Genomic DNA, 22,843 nt, shown 5'->3' with positions numbered 1-22,843 from the left:
AGGAAATTATGAATACCATGTTTTAAATGATTTTCATGTCTTTATAATTAGTAGGAATCATCGTGGTGTCAAAAATAGCTCCTACTGGAAGGTGTTTGGAGTTTGTCCTTGTCATTAATGAAAGACCACTTTCCTTTAGATTTTAGCACTGTTTTCCTTTCCCAGTGGAGCTCAGCTCAGAAACAGCTTGCAGTTGAATCATTTTTCTCTCACCACCCAAGTTGCCATGATAAAAGACTAATAGAGTTCGCTATTTGTAGTATTCTTCAAGGAAGTAATCCGGCCAAAATACAGAACACTAATTAATTAAAATGTTTGAAAGTTTTATTTGCTTCACACTCACTAATCAGATCCTGTTTTATAAGATCTTTTATGGGAGATGAATCAAACAGAAATGTTTGAAAATTGCTGGAAAGGAAACTAAGCCTTTAGAAAGCCTACTGGAGGGAAAAAAAAAGGAAAAAAAAAAGAAGAATAAGCTATCAGATCTCAGATCTTCTATTTCATATGCTAAGATTTTTGAACAATAACTTTCTCTGTAAAATAATAATATATTCTTCAGTCTTTATATTTAACTATATAAGTATTCTAAATTGCTTTAACTACTGTGGCATGTCCTTGTTTTACTATTAGTTTCATACCATTCAGAGAACATACATAAGTGGCGGTCCCAAAGATCCCATTTGTATTGGACATGCCACATGGGCACGAGGAAGGCACTGGAAAGAAAAAATGTTTGGAAAAGTGTTAATGGTCAGAAAGCTGTTGTGCTATGGCAGGAGTGACAGAACGGACTATAAAAATATGTAGCTAGAGAAGTGATCTACAGGTTGGTAACAACATTCCAGTGCTTAACTAGTATTTCCATTAAAACCAAAGCACAAAGTTTTGGGTGCTGATCGTCTATGTGAAACTGTAATATTAGTATTCTGGGAAGATGGTCAGTTTCATCCCATAATTCTTCTGCTTCTTGGTCTTGTGCTTTGACATGTGAACCCACACAAGGTCCTGATTCAGTGAATGTTCAACTCTCACTTCTAATTCTGCCTCAACATTAAATCTGTTTTTGAAATGTTTTGCTTCTAGGAATGTCTTCCAAGTATGCCAAGCTGTCAGGAGTTTACATCAGCAAGTATTTATCACTCCAGTGAATTTATTCAGTGGAGGAGAATCACGGTCCTTTTACCACAGAAGACTTGGTAAGCAATTTCTTCTCTTAATCTTGTTTTATTTTGGGTGCACTGCTCTTATTTTGCTATCACAAAGACCAAGATCTCTGTAGATGTATTGAGGGAGGTGCAATGAATGAGCAATATTGGGGCTGAATTGTAGGTGTTTTTTGCTTAAAATGCTTTTCTCATGTATTGAGAGTGAAATCTTACTGAAATCAACCAAAACTGTTTGGATACATTTAAGACATATCACCACTCTTTCAATAAATCTTCGATCTTTTGGAAAATAGGGGCATTTTTCTGTAAACTGCTTATTAGAGAAGGTTTTGCGTGGATTGTTCATTTTTATTTTGCAAGTTCCCTTGTGTTTACATGTGCAGACAAAAGCCATGTATTAATGTTAATTCATTTCTGGGATTTTTTACCTCTTGTTTGTTTTTATAGCATATCTTCAAGAATAACAATCTCTTTTATTAAAAAAAAAAAAAAAGGAAAAGAAAATCCTATTCACTTGATCGTAACCAAACTTATTTTGCCTGCCTTAGCATTTTTAACTAGGTAATTTCTTCCGTTATTTATTCTAATGGCTTTCCTATAACATAAAAATAAGAGGCTGTCCTAAATCTTGCTGATCTTCACTGTTTCCTTCAGTTGAGAATTAAGCAACTCCAATTGGAATTACACCTTGCTTATGTTCAATCCGAATGCATCACAGCACTTGGAAGGAATATTGTCCCAAGTTACTTTGTCATTATATAGGTGCTCTCTATGACCTAAAACCAGCTTTTTTCTCCCAACCACCCAACAGCGATGTGTCCTCCAAGGCTCATTGTACAAGCACTTGTACGCTCCTACTGTGGAGCCAATATTCCATACAAAACATCAGGGACAAAAATAAAGTGCTTAAGCATATCAGGTCAGATACTACCAAATGACACAATTAAATCCGTGAATAACTGATTAGGAGTTAGATTATCATGTACTAAGTCTTACAGGCTGTTGAGTGCTATCGGCTATAAAATGTGTGACTCACATAGGGACTTAGTTCAAAAAGTGTCTAGAATTTTTGCAGGATGCATTCCCAAGTAGGGTGATATTTTTAAATTTGTAAGATACATATTCTACTAGAAGTCATTATTATACACAGTAGAGTTGATGTTAATACCAGTGTTGTGGCCCCTTTTTTCTTTTAGGATCTTGTAATTTTCCCCAGCATATGAGGTGACAGAAGCAAATAATTCCAACTTAAATCTATGAGTAGAGAAAAGTAATAATGAAATAGTAGCTGAGTTACTGAGGTCGGGTTTGCTAGGCGTAGGCATTGTGCTGTGTTGCTCCACTGCCCTGGCTGTCCCGAGCACCTGTTTCAGGGGACCTGGGGCAGATCCACTCTGTAGTGCTCAGCTTGGCTGTTCTCCCACAGAAGTCAAACTTCTCTTCCTCTCCTCCCTTCATCTGCTCCCAATGGCCACAAGCATCCAAGAGCAAAAATGAGCAATGGCCGGGCAAAGCAGCCAGGATCAGCTCAGCACAAGGAGGATGAGGGCCACAGCTTGTGAGCTCAGACACACTGGACAAGGGCTGAAAAATGCACATTACTACCCTACTTCTGCTGTAAAACTTTGTGAGTGTGCTGGTATTTTTACACCAACACACACATCTGTGACTGCTCTGAAGCCAACAAGCATGAGTTCACAGGGCTCCTACATTAGCTGAGACTTGGAACATCGGAAAATCTGCTATTACAGAGCAAGTTCTGAGGGAGAAGTGAAATGTAGGCACCTGCTCTCTGAAATTTTATTGTACACAAACTGTGCATTTCTAACACTGATGAAAATTAATTTCAGCTTTATGGGAGACATTTACATATGAACAGGCCTTAATGAGATACAAACAGCTGTCACTTGCTGACTTCATAAACAAATCAACACCTAATGACTGAATGAGAGTTTCAGGATAATTGGGTAAATGTAATTATAGTAACTCAGAAGGTAGCAAATATAATTTTATCAACCACAGATTTGCATTAGATCCTTAGGTTTTTTAATGCCTGGGGAGAAGACAATGTTTTTATTTTAAATCACATATCTGAAAAAAATTACAATAAGAAGAACGTCATTTCACTTGCAATACATCCGGGACTCAGCATGATTTCCTTTTGCTTATGCAAAGTGTCACACAACAGCAGTGACTTTTATTTGACATCAACATGAGTTAAATATAATGCCATCAGAAAGGCAGATTGTCTCCCAGTAGCATTGTAGAAAAGAAATGTCTCCAAGAAAGCCCTGTAGAAGCCTTGTAGAAAAAAAAAGGGAAAAAATACAAAAAAATGAGAGTTTTGTTGGTATTAAAATGTTTTCCTAACTAGTCACTATTACACCTTTAAATTGAGTAGGTATCCAAATGGTGACTGTCTAGAAAATGGATCCTTTATCACTGAGAATACAGCTGGCACTCAGCCTTCTTATTGTCCTGTCTTAGTTAGTATGGCCTTTTTAAATTTGTTGATAACCATTTTTAAAAGCATAACCCTCTTTAAGATGGTGTTAAGTTGAGGGGAAAAGCTTTCATAAACTGGAGCAGAACTGCTTTTTGAGGGTGACATGGCTTTTGCAATCCTGAGTTTAGCCTGAAGCACCTTTATTTTCACCCAGAGGCGAGCAGATCCGGGAAAGCTTTTGCTGTTTTCAGGTGTGTGACAGTCCTCATCAGTCTTGCAGGGCCCTCCATGGCAAGGCAGTGCTGTGAGCCCCTCACACACTTTGGAGTGGTTTTGGCACTGCAGGGCTTCTTCATCCCTAGCTAAAAATCAGCTCCTGGGAAGTGGGTCCTCAGGAACCGGACCTGGCCATCAGGTCAACCCCCCATAAGTGACAGGAGGAAGTGTCGCTGCTGCTGTGTGAAATGGTGTGGGGAGCAGTGATCCCAAGGCACAGCCAGCTGCTGCACCCCCAGGACTTGCTCTGTGACAGTATTGAACCCATTGCCCCCAGCCCTGTACATAGCCCTGCGCAGCTCCAGCTTACACACCTCATCTCCACCCACTGTTATTATGCGGAGTCTCAGAAGGCCAGCTGCAACACTCTCATTCCTGTGAGCTGGGGAAACAGCAGGAATTGCAGAGTTTCATTGTGCTGTTTTTAGTTCTTATTTTTATTTAAAAAAAATCTTTTTGGACAGCATTGTTTTCAGGATTGTTATTTTTCTCAGAGCAAGTGAGCCCACAGCAGTGACTACAGTTCCTCCTAGAGCACAGTCTGCCAAGGCATCATCACTGATGGGCATCATCACTGATGATGTCCTTTGATGTTCTGTAGTAAATGACAGCCACATCACCAAGGTGATCTACCAGCTTCAGAGCCCTGCAAAGATAAACAATATATAATGATGGTGAATATTTATTGTCCCTTGTGCCTGTACAAGCTTAGAAAGTCCTTAGTGCACAGATTACTGACACCATGCACTTTTAATGGATAATTCATAGCTCTTGTAATGTGACCCATCAATATATTACGTCCTGTGGGAGTATTTAATCTGCAGATCTGCCCCAGCAGATTAGCTCTGCATGCTGTAAAAATGCTTATAATATTTGCAATATCAAGCACATATTTGAAGCTGAAATCAAGGGTCATTTCAATTAAAAATCATGCCCTTAAGCTTTTTCACTTGCTTTTTAAATAAATTATAGTAGTTAAATTCTAAAAATTTCTCCAAGCATGTCCTAAAGTAATCTTTGTGTAGTCCCAGTAGGTGACTGGGTGATGAACTGCTATCTGGTACGGTCCATTTCAGGTGTACCTGCCTCCTGTATTCATTTTTTCATTCCCATACATGTGAGTGGTTGATCACATACCTTTAAAATATTCATTTTAACAACTCTTATTCTGCATATATCCATTTTTTTTTGCTTAATTGACGAGTAACAAAATTACATCCCATACCATCATACTATAGCCATATGGCTCAGAAAACACTTGGAAAGATTTCAATTTTCTCTACTGACCTGTGCCATTGCTTGTAGATGGTAACTGGCAGCTAATAGTAGTTCTCCATCTCCCTGCATTAATATTAATGAGTTTTAGGTGCCAGTCAGGATCTGGATGGGAATGTGCCCTCCACCCAAACTTTGGCCTTTTTCCCCAGAATTTAGCCATTTCTCCTTTTTGTTCCAAATGCTTGTAACTTCACAGATTTACGCTAGAGCTTGGAAAGGGTCTTTGATAATGAGAAGTACTCTCTGTCAATTTAGTTTCTTCCTTAGACTTGGTCTTTGAGAGTTTTGGGTCAGTTTGGCTAGTGAGAGCCTCTCAACATGGAAAATGTCCAGGTTACAGCAGAGATAGTATCTCTTAATGGGCCATTATCAAGCACGTTGTCAAGCAGTACATAATGCTACCTGCCACCATTATAATAAAGAAAAACAAAGCTGTAACCAAAAAGAAACCACTTAACTAGAGAAGGGAAACTACATGAAGATCTTTCATCTTAAACAATATTACCCATATCTAGAACTCACTTGGATTTAGGCAAGTAATCTAACCAACCCAATGATTCCACCACAAAAACTCCCAACTCCAGCCACTGCAGAAAAGTAATTAATGACTAGATTGTTCATTAGAGCTCCCTGTGCAATTAGTGGTATTATTATCTATAAAGTTCATTTACAAAAATGTCTTTGGTTGTGTCAGTATTTGCAGACTGGGCTGTGATTGTGATTTCAGCTTTATTTTTTTAAAGTTGTATTTTACCTTTTTCCTGCAGTTCAGTAAAGCATCACAAATTAACACATTGTCATTGGTTTTAAGGTCCAGTGCCACCCGTTTCCGCTGGAGCCAGTGCTACTACACAGCCCAAGATGAGTGGGCTTTGGATAACATCTACATCGGACAGCAGTGCCCCAACATGTGCAACGGACATGGCTGGTGCGACCATGGCATATGCAGGTACCAAACATTGGCCTCTTCCTCTTAAAAAGGAGTTTTGTTCTGGCACTTCATGTTTGCTGTTATTTCGTATAGGGTTTTTTTGCTGTTCTTGTTTTTGGATTTTCCAGTGGTGGACAAGCTACCCAGATATGGGTGTCCCGGTCTCCTGTTCATGAGGTGTCCTCTTCAGGAGGCATTTTTCTGTATCAAATGAACCCAGGGACCAGTGCAGCACTGTTTCACAGTTGCCATCAGCCTGAGTGCAATACCAGAGTGCTGCCTGCCAGCCTCTAACTACACACTCAGCAGATTTTTTTGGAATAAAAATACAGCTTATTTCCAGTTATTTCTATTTCAATATATGTAGTCCATATACAAAGAAAGAATTTATCTGCATTATAAAAAATACTATAAAAAAATCCTGACTGCCTAGCAGTTACTGATGTGCTGCAGCCTCCAGGCTTGCTCTTCACAGGGAGAGCAGGATGACACAAATCTTGTCTGTGCCGAGCACCGCTCCTGCGATCGGAGCAACAGGGGCTCAAAGCTATGCACATCTGAGACTCTGTGTCCGAACCCTGACAATGACTGAATAAACATGGCCATTAGCATTACAGACAGATCCTGAATGCAAAAATTAAATTCAATTAAATTTAAAAGACTCACACAGAGAACAAAGGGTTGACCTGGTGCTGCCAGGATCCAAAATTGCGATTTCAGGGCAATTTACAGTTTCAAAAGGTCATTGCACTGCCTCAAGTGACTGTGGCTATCCCCAGTAAAATATTTAACAGCTCCTTATGCCTGTGCTCCCTCCGCCAGGTGTGACTCGGGGTTTCGGGGTACTGAATGCCAGCCTGAAAACCCCCTCCCCTCCACTGTCATGTCCGATTTTGAGAACCCCGATGGCCTGAAGACCGAATGGCAGGAGGTTATCGGGGGAGAGATTGTGAAGCCCGAGGAGGGCTGTGGGGTCATCTCCTCGGGCTCCTCGCTCTACTTCAACAAGGTACGTCACAAGCAGGGCCGGCGAATGGAGAGGCCTGCGGTGCCCCTTTGAAGTGAACATGATGTGGTTGGACGGCAAGAAAGGGAAGGGGCAGAGTGCTCCGGAGAGAGAGCGGAGACAAAGCAGCACACAGTGCGGGAAGTGCATTAACCAGCGCGGCTGTTCTCTGCAGGTGAAGAACAAAGCAATCAAAAGAAACAGGGAGTGACATGTGCATTATGTATCCAAGAAATACCGGCAATAATGGAAGGAAGAAAATTGCCAATGCACTGAGAAGTGTGTACGTTAATGCTGTCTTAATTGTGCATTTGCTGCTTTCATACCAGATTCTTTCTCAGCAGCCCCCAAGTTCCATTTGTCTCCATTCTGTAATATTCTTGGCCAGGCACAGAAAAAGCCCTGCTTTCAGGGGAGGCAAGCAGCTAGCATGAGGGCAAAGGACCCAAGCTGGTGAAAAAGCAAGCCCTCCAGACCATAGAAAGTGCCTGGTTAGCCAGCAGGAGAATACTCTGTTGTATGATTGATATGGTTTGCAGACAAAAATAATATTGCAGGAAAAGGGAATACAGAAATGTGATAATTAATAACAATTATAATTAAGAAAAAAAAAAGAGAGAAATCTTTATGACCATATGTAAGATTATGGATTGTAATCACAGATTTATTTTTCGTTGTTGTTCCTCAGGTCTAGTTCTGGGATTTGGTTTTGTTCTTAATTGAACGGGAGAGTTTAATGCAGCGACGTGGTTCTCTTTTAAGGGTTTGATCAAACTGCCACTGCTGTCATGAAAGCCGGATTAGTCCCAGAAGAATAACCCAATATGCAAAGCTGTGTAATTGTGTGTTGTTTACCTCATTACAAAAATCTAACCCATCAAATAATTTTCAGAACTCCTACATAGCCTCACTTCCAGCTCTCCTGGAAATGCAGCTCTGCGCTGAAAATTTCATAATAGGCCAATCAGTATAGCTAGCTAATTGTGATAATTGGATTTTTTTGTATATATATAATTGTCTTCTCTGATAGATGTTCTTCCTTCTGGCTCAGTTCTTTATGCCAAGCTTTTCAAAGTAGTTTGCTAAATTAGAATTAACCTGCTATGATCTTTCCTCTTATTTCTGCTAAGGAGGAGTGAAAATCTCATTTAGAAATTCTTGGCTTCCTGCTATTGATCTCTAAGGGTTAGGTTATCATTCATTTCTTGAGTAGCAGCAGTCTGTGCACCATCAGCTGAAGGTGGCTTATTTAATTTCTGTTTAGATCTTTTTTCAAGGCATCTAGTGTCCATGGTGATAGATGGCATAAAAATTATTTTTATAGTTGCCCAACAATATTCATGCATTGTTTTTGGAGCTCATATGTACAGGCTGTATTTTGTGTTTGGTCAAATTGCTATTTTTTATTTGGATGTCTGATGTTTACTGCTGTGATCAATCCCTGCTGCCGGAATTAATGTTGGCTTTGTCCCGCCAAACCTCCATCTCTTCTTTTACAACTCATTTTAATCAGTCATGGGTGTGTTTGCAGGACAGAGGAGTTTGGATTAGTCCCTACGATTCCTTTGAGGTTTTATGTAACTTGTGCCCTTTCTTGCCTAACCTGGCTAGCCCCTCTGCCAGCAGAGCAGACTGTGTGTAGGGATGCTGTAGGTTGCCATAGGGGTGTGTAGGGGTGCAGCATGGGGAAACCCTGTGTAGTTGCACCTCCAGAGCTCCATCTACTGTGAGCCAGTAATCTGGGTCTCACCTGCTGGGCAGCAAGGATGTTGTATCTCTATTTTAGCCTTTCGAGTTGGGTTGATTAAGGGAATTTCCAAATCCTTGGATCTCCAAAGGAAGATCTGGATGCAGACTACCCAGAGCTGCTGAGGGTTCTCTGGACCATTTGGGGCTGCAGTGAGATCCTGGTGTCCGCTGCACACTGTGCCCATCTTGCAATCATGACGTGGTCCAGGACAGCTTTACTCAACTGGAGATAAAATAAGTAATAAACCAGAACAGGCAGCATCATTCATGTCTGAATCAATACCACCATATCCCAGGTGACTTTCTTCAGGGATTCATCAGAGATCTTAAGTGCCATTGGTGGTTTAAGCTACTTGAGTTTTGAAAGCACAAGCATTCAGCTTCCAGAAATTGGGCTAGCAATGTGAAGTGACATATTTGGTAGAGCCTACAAAACAGTTATGGATCTAGACTGCAATGCAATTAATTACCAGGACAACAAAACGTTCTGGGAAACTGGAGTATAGGCATTTCTTTCTTCCAAGTTTACTCTGGTCTGGGTGGGAATGGTGATTAGAACAATTCATATATTGTTGTGTAAAAAGCATAGATGAGATTTTAAAACTCAGCTCATAGAGCTTGTTATTTATGTCCCACTAGATCACATCACTTGTCCATACTGGAAGTGTGTCAGGAGGATCACAGATGTAAGCATCAGAAAAGAGGGAGAAACATAAATATTATTTGAAATGCAAACATCATCTTTGTAATTTAGCACAGATTTTTCTTTTTGATCCTTCTTGGGCTTGGAGATGGTCAACACTCCCATGAATTTGCAGGGAATTACAAACAGCACTGGAATTATAAATAACCAATTTTGCCCTGTTTTGTTAAGGATCCTCACCTATGCAGTGCCAAGTTGTAGCTAGAACTCTACTAGAACAGAAAATATCTCCAGAAAAGTCATTCACTTGGTTTCATGAAACTATTTTTTCACTCAGCTATGCTTAGGCAAACCTGAAACCAAATCCACACGTTTTAATTAAATGACTTACAATATTTATTGGGGAAGAACATCATTTTGTGTATGAAGAAATCACACTGGCATGAGTGCAGAGAAAGTGCATCCCTCTTTATCTTTGTATGGGAGATAGTCTGTTTCCCTGCAGTAAATCTGTCCTATGCTGCTTTTGTAAGAAGGTAACTGGAAGAAAGTCTGTCAGATGTGCTGATCCTGAGGGGTGGGGAAGAGCTGGGAAGAGACTGTTCTCTTCAGATAACATTGGGTTAACAACTTGGGAAATGAATGCCAAGTTAATTGTAGAGAGGATCAAATAGCAGTGGCACCTTGAATGCCATGAATGGAAAAAGCAAAAGCTTGTGAGCTGGAGGTGAAGCTCCCATCTGTGCCAACAGACTGCTGCTTGGGCCAAGGGGCCAACACTAGGAAAAGGTGTAAGTGAAAAGCCTGTGTGTGTGAGCGTGTGTATTTTTGGATGCTATATGAGCCTGTAACTTGACAAAAAGTGTTCAGGATAATTTGAGGTTTAAATATGTGTAGATATTACAGCATGTGAGGATCTGGTGGTAATTGAGGTATGTTTGATCGCCAGGTAACTGCAAAACAAAATGTAAATAGAGCTCAAGCTCTTCTCTCCCGAGACACTAAATACACACCTTTTTCAGAAAAGTGATGAATTAGCAGAGCTATGAATCCAGAGCACCTCACCACCCCAGACAGTGCAAGATTTGACTGGGGAAATGAGATCTCAGACAAGACTTGTCACTGCTTTATGTTTTATCATATTAAAGCACCTCAACATTCAACACTAGGAGGTAAGGGATACAAGGGAAAACAAGGGATCCCTTCCTGCTTCTCTGGAGATACCTGGCATCCTGAAGGAATAAGCAGGGAAAGGAAAGAGGTGAAATGATTTTCTTAGCTTACCAGTATGTGCAAATGTATGTTGAAATGTGTGTGTAGTGATAAAAAATGCTTGCAGGGTGAATGCTTGTAAGTACACACCTGAGAGATACATTACAAAGGAAAAACCTGAAGAATCATTGTCCTAAAGATGAAAAATGCTACATTAGCACAAAACTCAATGCCCTTCCTGATGTGTAGTTTTCTGTACAGTATTCTCCTGTAAACAGATGAGATTTTAAAACTCATAGACTTTTGGACTTGACTTTAGCTCATAGGCATTTTGGACATTTGACTTTCGATACATCTGTTCACAGTAAAGGTGTTGTATTTAATACCATTTTCCCCTCTCTAATCCTTGACCTGTAGGCTGGGAAAAGACAGCTGGTAAGCTGGGATTTGGACACTACCTGGGTGGATTTTGTCCAGTTTTACATCCAGATTGGAGGGGATAGTCCTTCGTGCAATGCTCCGGACAGCCGAGAGGAAGGAGTGCTGCTACAGTACAGCAACAACGGTGGGATCAACTGGCAGCTGCTGGCAGAAATGTACTTCTCGGATTTCAGTAAACCCAGGTACAATTTTGGTCTAAATTCGAGCCATACTGCAGAAGCACGTTCACCAGCTATTTCTCCGTCCATTCTCTGTCATGAAAACATGAAAAGCCATAATTACGTGCAAGCTCTTCCAGGCTGCCCCCTTAAACTCCTGGCACTAGAAATGAAAAAACTCAAATATGAGAGGATCTTATAAAACCTGAAATAAAGTAGCAAGTTTACAGTTACTTCCAATATAATACATCTCTAAAAGGCTAACATATGCAAAACATTATCAAGCAAATACAGAACTTATCCAGAAGAAGCATAGAAATCTATTATTTCCTCTTATTCTGGTTTCAGAGCTAATGAACATGTATTAGTGTCACCTACAATAAAAAGTACTTAAAAAGGGGGGGGGAAAAGTCATTTTCGGCATTTAGGAGCTGCTGTGTGCTAGCTTGTCAGTGCAAACTTAAACTGCATTTGTCTGTGTAGGCATTAGCATGTGTTCTGTTACAGTAGTTTGTGTGTCACAATATTTAAATAATTTTGTCCTCACATGTCCTAATTTTGCATTGTAATGAGCAATGTTTTTGGAAGGATTTCCATAATTTTGCAAACTGTCCTTTGCTGAAAGTGATCTCAGCACTTGAAATTTTAAAACCTGTTGACCTTTGTTTAGTCTTGTCTAAAGTTACTTTGTCAAAATGATGGTAAACATCCAACATAGAAGGGTGTCCCAAGCTATACACTAAAATCTTCATCGCTGCCCCATCCAAAACTTCTTAGCCAAAACATTTTTCCTATTGATTAACCATTATTGATGACACTTACTGGATATGCAGCTATACATATTTAATTTTTCTATTGCTGCTCCAAATACTATCTGAACCTTCTTTATTTTTCAATTTCCGAAGCACCTAAATCTAGGAATTCTTTGAAAAATAAGGATCCCTGCAGCCCCAGAAAAGTCTTTCAGCTCTACCTGCTGAAACAGTAAATGAAGCAGGTCTATGATAAAAAATAATGTGTGGTATAAAAGAAAATACATGAAAAAAGTATTTTTTATATATGTATTTTATATATGTGTGTGCATATACATAGTATGCATATATGTGTGTGTGTAAATTTAAGGTGTCTGCAAGTGACTGCACAAATAACTTTATTTTTTGTATTTTAAGTATGATTTATACTGAAACTATAACCTGTGTTTAACCTTCCTAAATTAAAAATAAAGCAAACGCTGTTCTAAAGGAGCAGAAGTTCTCTTATGGAGTTTCATAGAGGTGGCTGATATATTTTTATCCACAGAAGAAAACCCTGGTACAGAAACTACTGCAGTCACAGTAATATAAGGATGCTTTTGTCTCTGAATTGGACCAACCAGTAAAGGAGGATGAGAAATGAATTTTGACAGCATATTTCATTATTATTTGCTGGCAACAAAAGTATACCAAAACTTACTGAACACAGATGAGCTGAACAGCTTGATTAAAAGCTAAAGAATTCAAATCAGCTCTTTATTGTGTTGGGCAATACACAAATACATAGTGAAAAATAGCCATTTTCTTAAAGATCTATAAGTTGCAACGGGGCAAGAAAGCTGGAGAAAGGAAGCTTCTTGATAGGCACTTCATAAATAGGTTTCCAGAGATGTAGTGGATTTCTAAGGGCTTCTGCATGTAAGAGGAGTTTTCCTAGCTCTTTTCGGTGTGTGTGGTATTTCTCACGTTTCTCTGGAATTTTGCTGGATTTTTGTCCTTCAGGTTTGTCTACCTGGAGCTTCCGGCCACAGCCAAGACTCCCTGCACCAGGTTCCGCTGGTGGCAGCCTGTGTTTTCAGGAGAAGGTTATGATCAGTGGGCGCTCGATGATATCATCGTTTTGTCGGAGAAGCAGAAACACATCATTCCCGTTGTCAATCCAACTTTGCCGCAGGTAATTAGCAAGGGAAGTCAGGGAGCACCAGCACAAAACTGGAGCCATCCTCTCTTGAATCCTCTTTGACTAGGTAGTATATATTTAATGAAACATCTGCAACGTCTGCAGCTGTATCTTGACATGGTACTAATCTGGTCCTGTCTTAACACCATCAGACTCCTAATCATTTTGCTACCCGCTGTAATTAAGCATCTCCTCAGAAACCGAGACAGAAATGTTGGAAGTTGCAGCTTTTGGAAAATTACCATAAATACAAACTGCAACATTTGAAAATAGGACATTTTGGCATTTATTTTGAAGCCACAATGCAAGATGATAGTGTTTGTTTTGGTGCTTATTTCTTTTCACTTATAACAGAACTTCTACGAGAAGCCAGCATTTGATTACCCCATGAACCAGCTGAGTGTGTGGCTAATGTTGGCCAACGAAGGGATGCCTAAAAATGAGAGTTTCTGCTCTGCAACCCCCTCGGCCATGCTCTTTGGTAAATCAGATGGAGACCGGTTTGCAGTGACTCGAGATTTAACTCTGAAACCTGGATACGTCCTGCAGTTTAAGGTATTCTTTAAATATAAATCCCCACAGATCAATGAAACTTCCCTTATTCAGCTTATTCAATTATTGTGAGATGTCACTGGGGCCACAGTTCAAAGCTAGGCAATGAGTTAAAACAACATGGAAAAAAAACATGAAGAGCGCAAATACGAACTCATACACTATAAAATATGAGACTGCTTTTTAAAAAGGACAGCCAAAACCTTGGCACAGGACAGCCTTTTTGTTTTCCTCTCTCTAGAGGAATTTTAAAGGCTTGTTGTTCCTTAAGGAGTTGCAGAAGTGGTTTGAAGTGGCTGTCATTATAGTCTAGCCAGTATCGGCTGCTACACTGTCAAGGGAAAAAGGATTCATCCCATCTGAGGCTCCATGACTGCAAAAGCTTCAATGTGTTTTGCGTACATTTTTTGTATTTTAAACTATTTAAGGACTTACAAGCTGCTTTATACTCCAGTGTGGGATTTTTCTAATAATTTACTTTTATTGTGTGAATGAAAATGGGCTCCAATTAGCATTCTCTTCTTTAAAGGGCTTACCAAAATCGCAGTGGTCTGACAGTACATCAAAATATGGGCTCCAAAGAAAATGCATTTGCTTTGACAAGCAGTTGTTTCTGAACCCTAATCAAAATTTTATTGAGTTTATAATGAAATCCCATTGGTGAATTCGGGAGGTTGGTTGCAATGCAACTTTAATGAGGTAGCCACAAATACATGGTCCTTACATAATTGGTGGATACAGACACTGAATAATTTACAAGTAGAATTATTAAAGAGATCAGATGTTTACAGGCAGCTTTTCAACTATAATTCCCACAGTTCTATAAATGGAAAATGGAAAAGTTAGTTAGATATAATGGGATTTGTAAAATAATCTCCTTTCCTCTATAGTTGGGTTCATAAGACACTGTACAACTGAGGACTGCAATACAGTTCCTGAGTCAGTATCTGCAGTTTTATAACTTTAAACATCCAAAAGCCAACAATACCTCAATATGTAAATAATATTTGCCTCGAAAAAGCTGCTACTTACAATTTGACCAGTTTCTCCACTTTGGTGACTACATCTTCATTCTGTCTGTTTCATGTTCAACAGCAATGTAAAGCTTGTGTTTAGTCTGAAAAAAAAATACTTAAAATTACTTCGTACACCTTGCATCTGGGAAATGTTTGGCAATGTAGCGTAGACATGCACAAGTGTAAACCATATGTATCAGATGAAGCAGTGAGATCTCTTTCTTCATAATATCTCTTAGTTTGGCCCTTAATTTTGAGAAGTGTTTACACTCATCTCTTTTTAGGAATGCTTCCAGAATGGCCTGCATCTAAATGTGCCGGTCCTATTTCCTTGCTTTAATTTTAAACATATGGTTAAATACTTTCCTGAGTTTGTGGAATTTCCATTTTAAACAGCTGCCTGGAATAATTTTGCATTGATAAACCCAAATGCAGCAATTTATGAGCACTATTTCATTTTATGTAAATAATTGTGCTTTATATTCTGCGTGCTACCATTCGCGTAGAGGCTCTGCAAGGAAATAACGAAAGCTAATATGTTTCTAATGTTTTGCAAACCAAAGCTGGAAGCTCCTATTCAGTAGCTGGTTTTTGTCCTGGACGGAAGGCGGCGCGGGGGCCGCCCGGGCTCACGTCTCTTGCTCTGCTTCCTCAGCTCAACATCGGCTGCAGCAGCCAGTACAGCGGCTCGGCGCCTGTGCTGCTGCAGTACTCGCACGACGCCGGGCTCTTCTGGTCGCTGGTGCGGGAGGGCTGCTACCCGGCGTCGCCGGGCGCGCGCGGCTGCGAGGGCAGCTCCCGCGAGCTCAGCGAGCCCAGCGTCTACTACACGGGCGACTTCGAGGACTGGACGAGGGTCACCATCGTCATCCCGCGGGCGCTCGCCGCCAGGTATGAGGGGTGCAAAGCCAGGGGTGCCGGGGAACTAGGTGCCCACGCTTGGGGCTGTGTTAGGAAGACGGTGCAAGTTGCAAATAAAACCAGCGTTAAAAAAATCTAGAAAGAATATGCCGTGTTCTACAAAGCAGGGAGACGCTTTCCGCTTTAAAAGTGTCAGAACTGCCCATAAATTAAATTACAAAGCAGCAAGGAACTGTAATAAAAAAAAAAAAGAAAAAAACCTATAACATTTTAATTTAACATAAATCTCTTCATCATGGGGCTGCATTCTTTACGCTTATCAGAGGCACCAGCAAGAGAGCGATAAGTCACTGGAATCAAAGAAGTCATTTCCACAGGATTAATTTCACCAGCGGTTGCTGCCGGGGAAGCGAGCGGAGCGGGGTGTCGGAGCAGCCGGGTGATGTCCATGTCACCGGGCGATGGCGGCTCCCGTAAAGTCTCTGTCGGGATGCACGTGGGCTGTCCCCTGGCAGCCACGTGGTGCTGGCACCAGGGCAGCTGGAGCCCACAGTGGAGCCGGTGCTAGAGGTGCCCGTCACCTGCAGGCAGGTGTGCACAGCAGCACCCGCTGCTTCCCTGAGCATCAACCAGGGAGGACACAAACAGGCCTGGGAATTGGGAACCTTTGACCGAGCTTTGCTTGGATGTGGACAGCGTTTCTCGCTTCCCTCTCTATCTGTCCTGGGCTTTCTGCCCCTAGGCAACCAGCCCCTCTGCTGCAAGGAGCAGACACACAGCATGCACCCTAACGAGTTTGTCTTTTCTTCTGTAATTAGCCAATAAAAGCAGGTGCCAAATTGCGCAGAGCTGACACCAGCTGATTTGATTTACCCAAAACAAGCAGCGCAGAATGAATAGCAGCAATCTGTTTGGCATTATGCTCAGTAATGTGATCAGGAGCAAGAAGCTCGTGCTAATACATTAAAAACATAAGCACTGCAAGTATGATGAGGCTCCCCGCGTGCTCAACAGTTGAACGGGTTATGGGTCACTTTGGAAATCATGGTTCGGGGCTTTCCCTGGAAGCATCCTGTTTTATCAGCTGGCACATAGCGCTAGCAGTATGAGCACCTCCCCACCAGCCCCCTGCGGACAGCAGAGAAAAGCAATAGTGCTATTACTCAAGAGGCAGGCTAGAAAGGAGGATTTCGGATTGGTAATGAGATTTTAAATCAGATTGTCCCTCTGGAGGTCCTATGAAATGATTTATCTAAAAGTTGAAGACTTAAAATTAAAAATCAAAATGCTTTTTTCTTGAACAAATTTCCTCAGCAGTGAGTCAGCTGGTGTGACTAAGTGTAGGCTCCCTGAAGTCCCTGAAGCAGTTACAGCTGTAGAAGTTAAGGGCTCTGTTTTGGGAGGCTCTGTTAAGGGCTCTGTAAGGGATCACTGTTTTTCAAGGATTTAATATTGTTGTTCAGGACTGAAACATTTGTACTTCTGCTTACATGTCCTGTAGGGTCACTTTTTCTCTCTCTATTTACAGTCCATAAAGTGTTTTTCCTATATCCAAATTACTTCAACTCTCTTTACTCAAAATTATATGATCCTGCAGTAAACGGCAACACTGTCATTACTGTGTTCTCTTTGCCAGTACTGTAGAAATGGAATTCTGAGATTTTAAAATGCAATTCAAACAGTTCAGTTTGACCAGATTAGTAAGAGGAATCTTTAGAGTCATCTCTAATCAGTCACTCCTCCTGATACATGACCTAAGCTGTTCTTTGCTCCACATTGGTGGATATGAGCCAGAGAAACAGAGGATGTCAAAATACATTAAAAACATTCCAGAAAAAGTATTTCTAAGTGAAGTCGCATAAACTTTATGGTGCTGCATAAACTTGATGATGTGAGCATGCATTTGCATCTTATTTGCAAAGAGCTAATTTAGGAAAAGGCCCTTTCAACCTTAAGTGGAGAGCACCCAACGTACGCAGCAGGCCCCAGAGCAGGCAATGGTCACACTGTGCCTTTCACTATCGTCCTCTGCAGCAAGACTCGGTTCCGGTGGATCCAGGAGAGCAGCTCCCACAAGAATGTGCCTCCCTTCGGCTTGGACGGCGTCTACATTTCAGAGCCCTGCCCCGGGTACTGCAGTGGTCATGGGGACTGTGTCTCAGGAGTCTGTTTTTGTGACTTGGGCTATACAGGTAAGACCAGGTTGTTTAGCGGTGATTCAGAGGCTTTGGCTGAGCTGTTTCGATAAATTGGGCATCTTGTTTGTCTTCTCCAATATATCAGAGAAATACATGATGACATAAACTCTGTGGGCTGCCAAGTGGAATCAGTTCCTTTTGTTAAGTAAAAGAGTTAAGTTAAAAAAGAAAAAAGTTAAACAAAAAAAGAGTTCACTGCAGGCAAAGCAGAGCGCTCTAGGACACGAGACACCAGTGATGTTTCTGACAACTGCAACCTTTGAACGTCACCATCTGTACAGGGGACCAGCAGTAAGAGAGAATACAAAATATTATAAACTGAAAAGCCTTCTAAAAAACTTTTGGATAATCCTCAAAAGAGTTCCTGCTGCTTTTCAGTCCCCTGCCCTTCAGATGGCATGGGACCAGGAGGGAGCATATGTTCTGACAGGCCTTCTGCGGCAAATCCTGCTCGCTTGTGGTTTCATGCTGAAATGACAAACCCAATAAAAAAAACAATGCCTGACACAACCAGTTGTATATTCCGCTCTTTTGAACCCTCTATACCAACAAGGCAATGCACTAGCATCTTATGTGCAATTTCCTTAAAAAGAAATAAAAGGATAATATGTGTCTGTTTACATAAAATGCCTTACCAATATAAAACACAGCTGGTGTTCACCTATTAAATTAAGCCATCCTAGAGTTTAGAGAAATGAGACTTTTTCTGCCTACGAGATTTATAAAGAGGATTTTGAAAGGTGCAATCCTGTCATTATGTCATGGTACTTTGTCATATGTGGGTGCAATGTAACTGCTTGTCCATTTACTGTATCTGACTCCTCCTCTGTTCAGCACAGTTTCAACAAAACATCTCCCATATGTCTTTTTTTCTTGAAGCATCACATGGAACCTGTGTGTCTAGTGTACCTAACCACAGTGAGATGTTCGACAGGTTTGAGAGGAAGTTAAGCCCTCTCTGGTACAAGATAACAGGAGGTCAGGTTGGAACAGGCTGTGGAGTGCTCAGTGATGGAAAATCTCTGTACTTCAGTGGACTGGGCAAAAGGGAAGCAAGGACCGTTCCCCTGGACACCACGAATATCAGGTCAGTTATGAATGAGTTATGAGAGTGCTGCTTCTCAGAACACTCTGTGCATTAACATTCTCTCCTTTCTGCTGTAACAAGCATAGGTAAGAGAAGGTGTGAAATGTTCTGGCGATTGTGAACATTTGCGAAATGTTCTTCTGGAGTATTGTGTCCAGTTCTGGGCTCCACAGTACAAGAGGGATGTGGAGCTGCTGGAGAGAGTCCAGCGCAGGGCTACAAGGATGATCAGGGGCCTGGAACATCTGCCCTATGAGGAGAGGCTGAGGGAGCTGGGCCTGTTCAGCCTGGAGAAGAGAAGGCTGAGAGGGGATCTAATCAGTGTATATAAATACCTCAAGGGAGGGAGTGCAGAGGATGGTGCTGGTCTCTTTTCAGTGGTGGCCACTGATAGGACTAGAGGTAATGGCCACAAACTGAAGCACCAAAAGTTCCACAGGAACTTAAGGAAAAATTTCTTAACAGTGAGGGTGACAGAGCACTGGAACAGGCTGCCCAGTGAGGTTGTGGAGTCTCCTTCTCTGGAGATCTTCAAAACCCGCTTGGATGCCACCCTGTGCCACGTGCTCTAGGTGTCCCTGCGTGTGGAGGGGGGTTGGACTAGATGATCTCTAGAGGTCCCTTCCAACCCTAAGCATTCTGTGATTCTATGATTGCAGTCAGTAAGATACATCTTACTTTTTCATTAATTTTGGCCCAAACTTGCCTTTCCTGAGTGGAGAAAAAAAAAAAGTTGGAAATAGGCAGCTGTTTTCTGGGAAGATGCCTTAGCATTGTACTGTAGATGGATGGGCAGAAGATAGAGTCTTGGAACTCCACAGACCCTCCAATTCTTGATGGTCCTTGGTGGGACAGAATTGCTCCTTGTCCACACTGCACTGAATTCCAGACCTCCTGAGAGCACAGCAAACAAGGCACAGTTACTTGCTGGCTGTTGTGAATTAGTACTCTTATAAAAAGTATTAAAATGGAATCTGAGTTGTTTCTATGGAGTTTCACCTCTCTCCCTGCTGCTCCAGAATTCTGCTCTGCTGGCACTATCGATCCCTTTTCTCTCAAATTGTCTAATCGATTAATGTAATTAGGATAAACCACGAGCTATAATTTAGAGTTGTTATTTAGCCTGCAGTTTGCTGCTGCTTTGGCAGGAGGGATTGTGTGCCTGAAACCTTGCCCACTCCACAGTTTTATCAGCTACTTTAATAAAGGGATATTTCTCCTGACAAATCCTGCTTCGAGAGTCCGTAATGCAGTGATCTGCTGCATTGATCAGGCTGTGGGTTCCTTCACCAGGCAGTGGCTGCAAACTAGTGCTACCCCTCTGCAGCTCCCTGGGGCAGGACGGGTGCCAGGGCCTTCAAGGGACCCTTCACTGCCCCCAGCACAGCACAGCCTCAGCTGCCGCTCCTCTGCGTCCTGCCTGTCTGACAGATCCTCCTCCGACAAATAAATTATTTATACAATAATTGCTTAATAATTCAATTAATTCATTATTTGACAGATATGCTTGACAACCACTTGTTTGTACTGATCTGGTAGGATCTGAGCACCTCTTCTTCCTGTTCTACTGTCCTTTTAAATCTCATGATATTAATGCTTTGAACTATAATATGGAAAGTGACCACATCTTCAAGATATTTATGGATGGTATTTATGAGTTTTTCCTTCCACATTATTATATAGTAATTGCGTATAGAGAAACTTTTCATTTTTACAAAGTTTCAACCATTTAAGAAGCAAAGAGAAGTTTAAAATCTTTGCATACCGAGCAATACTCTCTCTCAACTTTTCTACTCTGTCACTGGTTCCGTTTTGCATGAGCACGTGTCTCAAAACTGCCCTAATAATTTAAATGGCTGGGGTGACTGCTTCTGATACTTCCCTCTTGGGAACATGTGCCCGAGATGTGGGCAGCTCTCCCGTTGAGAATGACCAGTTTGTCAAAATAAACTAGTATCAGATTTCTCTATAAACATCACAGTGAGCAGGTTGAGCAGTTCCTTGACCAATTAAAAATTGCCACCACATCCCTGGGTTGTTCACTAAGCACAAGAAATGTGCCAGTCAAACACACAATAACATTAACATTAAATATAACATGATAACATTAATGTTTGGGTTTCCTCAGCCAAACATATGCAACGGTACCACCAACACTCAAACGTGGGATCTATGTCAGGCAGTGACACTCCTTAGATGATTAAAATAACTGCCCCAGGCTTCCTTTATGCTCAAAGGAGAGAAATGACTACTGCAAAGGATAGTTCAACTCCTCCTAAAACAGGGTCTAGCAAAGGCCAAGTGCTTCATGCCCTGGGAGATTCTTTTCATTAATTATAATAAAAATATATATATATATATAAATTATTTCATGCCTTGTTTACTAACAGATAAGTCCCACTTCGGTGTTTGAGACTATCTAATGTTGGTTAGATCTCTTTTTTTTCTAAAGAAAAGAGCAGACAAAATTTATGAGAGGTTAACTGAAGCCTAGAGCTAGCCTAAAAAAATCACACCCCAGCCTGAAAAATTTTTGTGTTCTTGAAGCTAAAGTTAATGTCACTTGAAAGAGGAGATTAGTGGGAAGCACTTTTTCCCCTTTTCATATTATTTTGTGGATTTAATAATGCCTTGCATAGAATTAGCTTATTTTATTAGGGGTCACCGTAGCCCTTGCACAGCTATCTTTTGTTTGTGTGGATGATTTTTAGCTGGGATTTTTCGGTGACTGAATACACAGGAGGAAAACATGCTCTTAAAGACATATCATTAAATACATGGATCAAGGGCTATGAATAGAAGACCTGAAAGTCCTGCAGTAGCTTTTTAAGCTTCTTACTTTTCAGCTTAATAATATTTTCCCAGACCTTTTAAGATCTTGTTTCATTAAATCATACATAGAATAGCACAAAAAAAAAAATGCCCTAACACATTAAAGTTTGATTTTCTTTCTAAATTCCTGAAGATCTACCTGTGCATGCTCTGTATCCTCTTGCTTCATTTACAGCTTTTCATATGTAAATTCTTGTCTTTTCTTAGAAAAGGCACAAAGACCCTTTTCCTTCTCATCCCCCTTTCCCAGAGGGAGCAGGGCACGCCAAAGCCCTGTGCTCCCAGCTCATCCTTCTCCTAAGGGACAGATTTATCAGCTTGAGGGTTTGGTGCTGATCAGGAACGCAGCCTAACAGGACACTACTAAACCAAGTTTTGCATCTTGTTTTTGGTTCTTCTACTGAACTTTACATTTGGTCGTCAAAAAAAAGACTTTCAGCAAAGAAATGTAAGTCTCTCAGACTGATACCTAGTGTTTGCCTGCATACTGTCTCAGGCAATAGGGCTGCCTAAGCAGCAGTAGCTACCTGGCTAAACAGCAGACTCCCGCTCTTCTTGAGCTAGGGGATTATATCATGAATCAAACTGATGAGCATATTCTGGCTTGTCTGAGTTCCTATGGACATGCAGATCTCTCAGACATGAGGTATTCTGACAAAAGCAGATGAGGGTGGTTGCTTTTAGAAACAGGAGAGGATCATGACTGAGCTTAGGAGAGGATCCAGGATCATAAGGGGCAATAGCGTTGCCAGCCATCTCAATGCTGCCTTCATCAGTTACAATCAGATATGAATCAGATGAATGAGACATTTGAGACATGTAAGGAAATTTGATGTGTGAGCAGCAGGACATCAATTGAAATTAGTTGTTGTCATTATCCAAAGAATGGAAACTGAAGAGGAGACAAACTATGACCAGATTTTAGGCAGCACAAGAATTGGGCAGATTACTTCAAGTCTAGATAAGTAAGGACGTTCCAGGTTTATCCACAATTCCATCAATAAAGCCAGTGACACAGTCTTCAAAAGGATATTGCTTTAGAGAGGTGTCAGGAAA

General features: G+C 41.1%; 1 protein-coding gene across 1 annotated transcript in view; it reads left to right on the top strand.

Moving 5' to 3' along the window:
* The window catches only part of RELN (reelin), a 263,525-nt gene that overhangs the window by 186,632 nt on the left and 54,050 nt on the right, over positions 1-22,843 (top strand). Inside the window, exons 22-30 of the mRNA XM_088533254.1 lie at positions 1,087-1,199; positions 5,981-6,118; positions 6,923-7,109; positions 11,128-11,333; positions 13,064-13,235; positions 13,596-13,796; positions 15,465-15,700; positions 17,705-17,862; positions 18,748-18,955. Of these exons, the coding sequence (XP_088389380.1) occupies positions 1,087-1,199; positions 5,981-6,118; positions 6,923-7,109; positions 11,128-11,333; positions 13,064-13,235; positions 13,596-13,796; positions 15,465-15,700; positions 17,705-17,862; positions 18,748-18,955 (1,619 nt within the window). The remainder of the gene's footprint in view (positions 1-1,086; positions 1,200-5,980; positions 6,119-6,922; positions 7,110-11,127; positions 11,334-13,063; positions 13,236-13,595; positions 13,797-15,464; positions 15,701-17,704; positions 17,863-18,747; positions 18,956-22,843) is intronic.

Source organism: Tinamus guttatus, unplaced genomic scaffold (assembly GCF_059628265.1).
Source record: "Tinamus guttatus ecotype Peru unplaced genomic scaffold, ASM5962826v1 Tinamus_guttatus_pri_ptg000489l, whole genome shotgun sequence".
Lineage (NCBI taxonomy): Eukaryota > Metazoa > Chordata > Aves > Tinamiformes > Tinamidae > Tinamus > Tinamus guttatus.
Note: the sequence above shows the minus strand (reverse complement) of the source record. Positions and strands in the feature narration are given on the sequence as shown.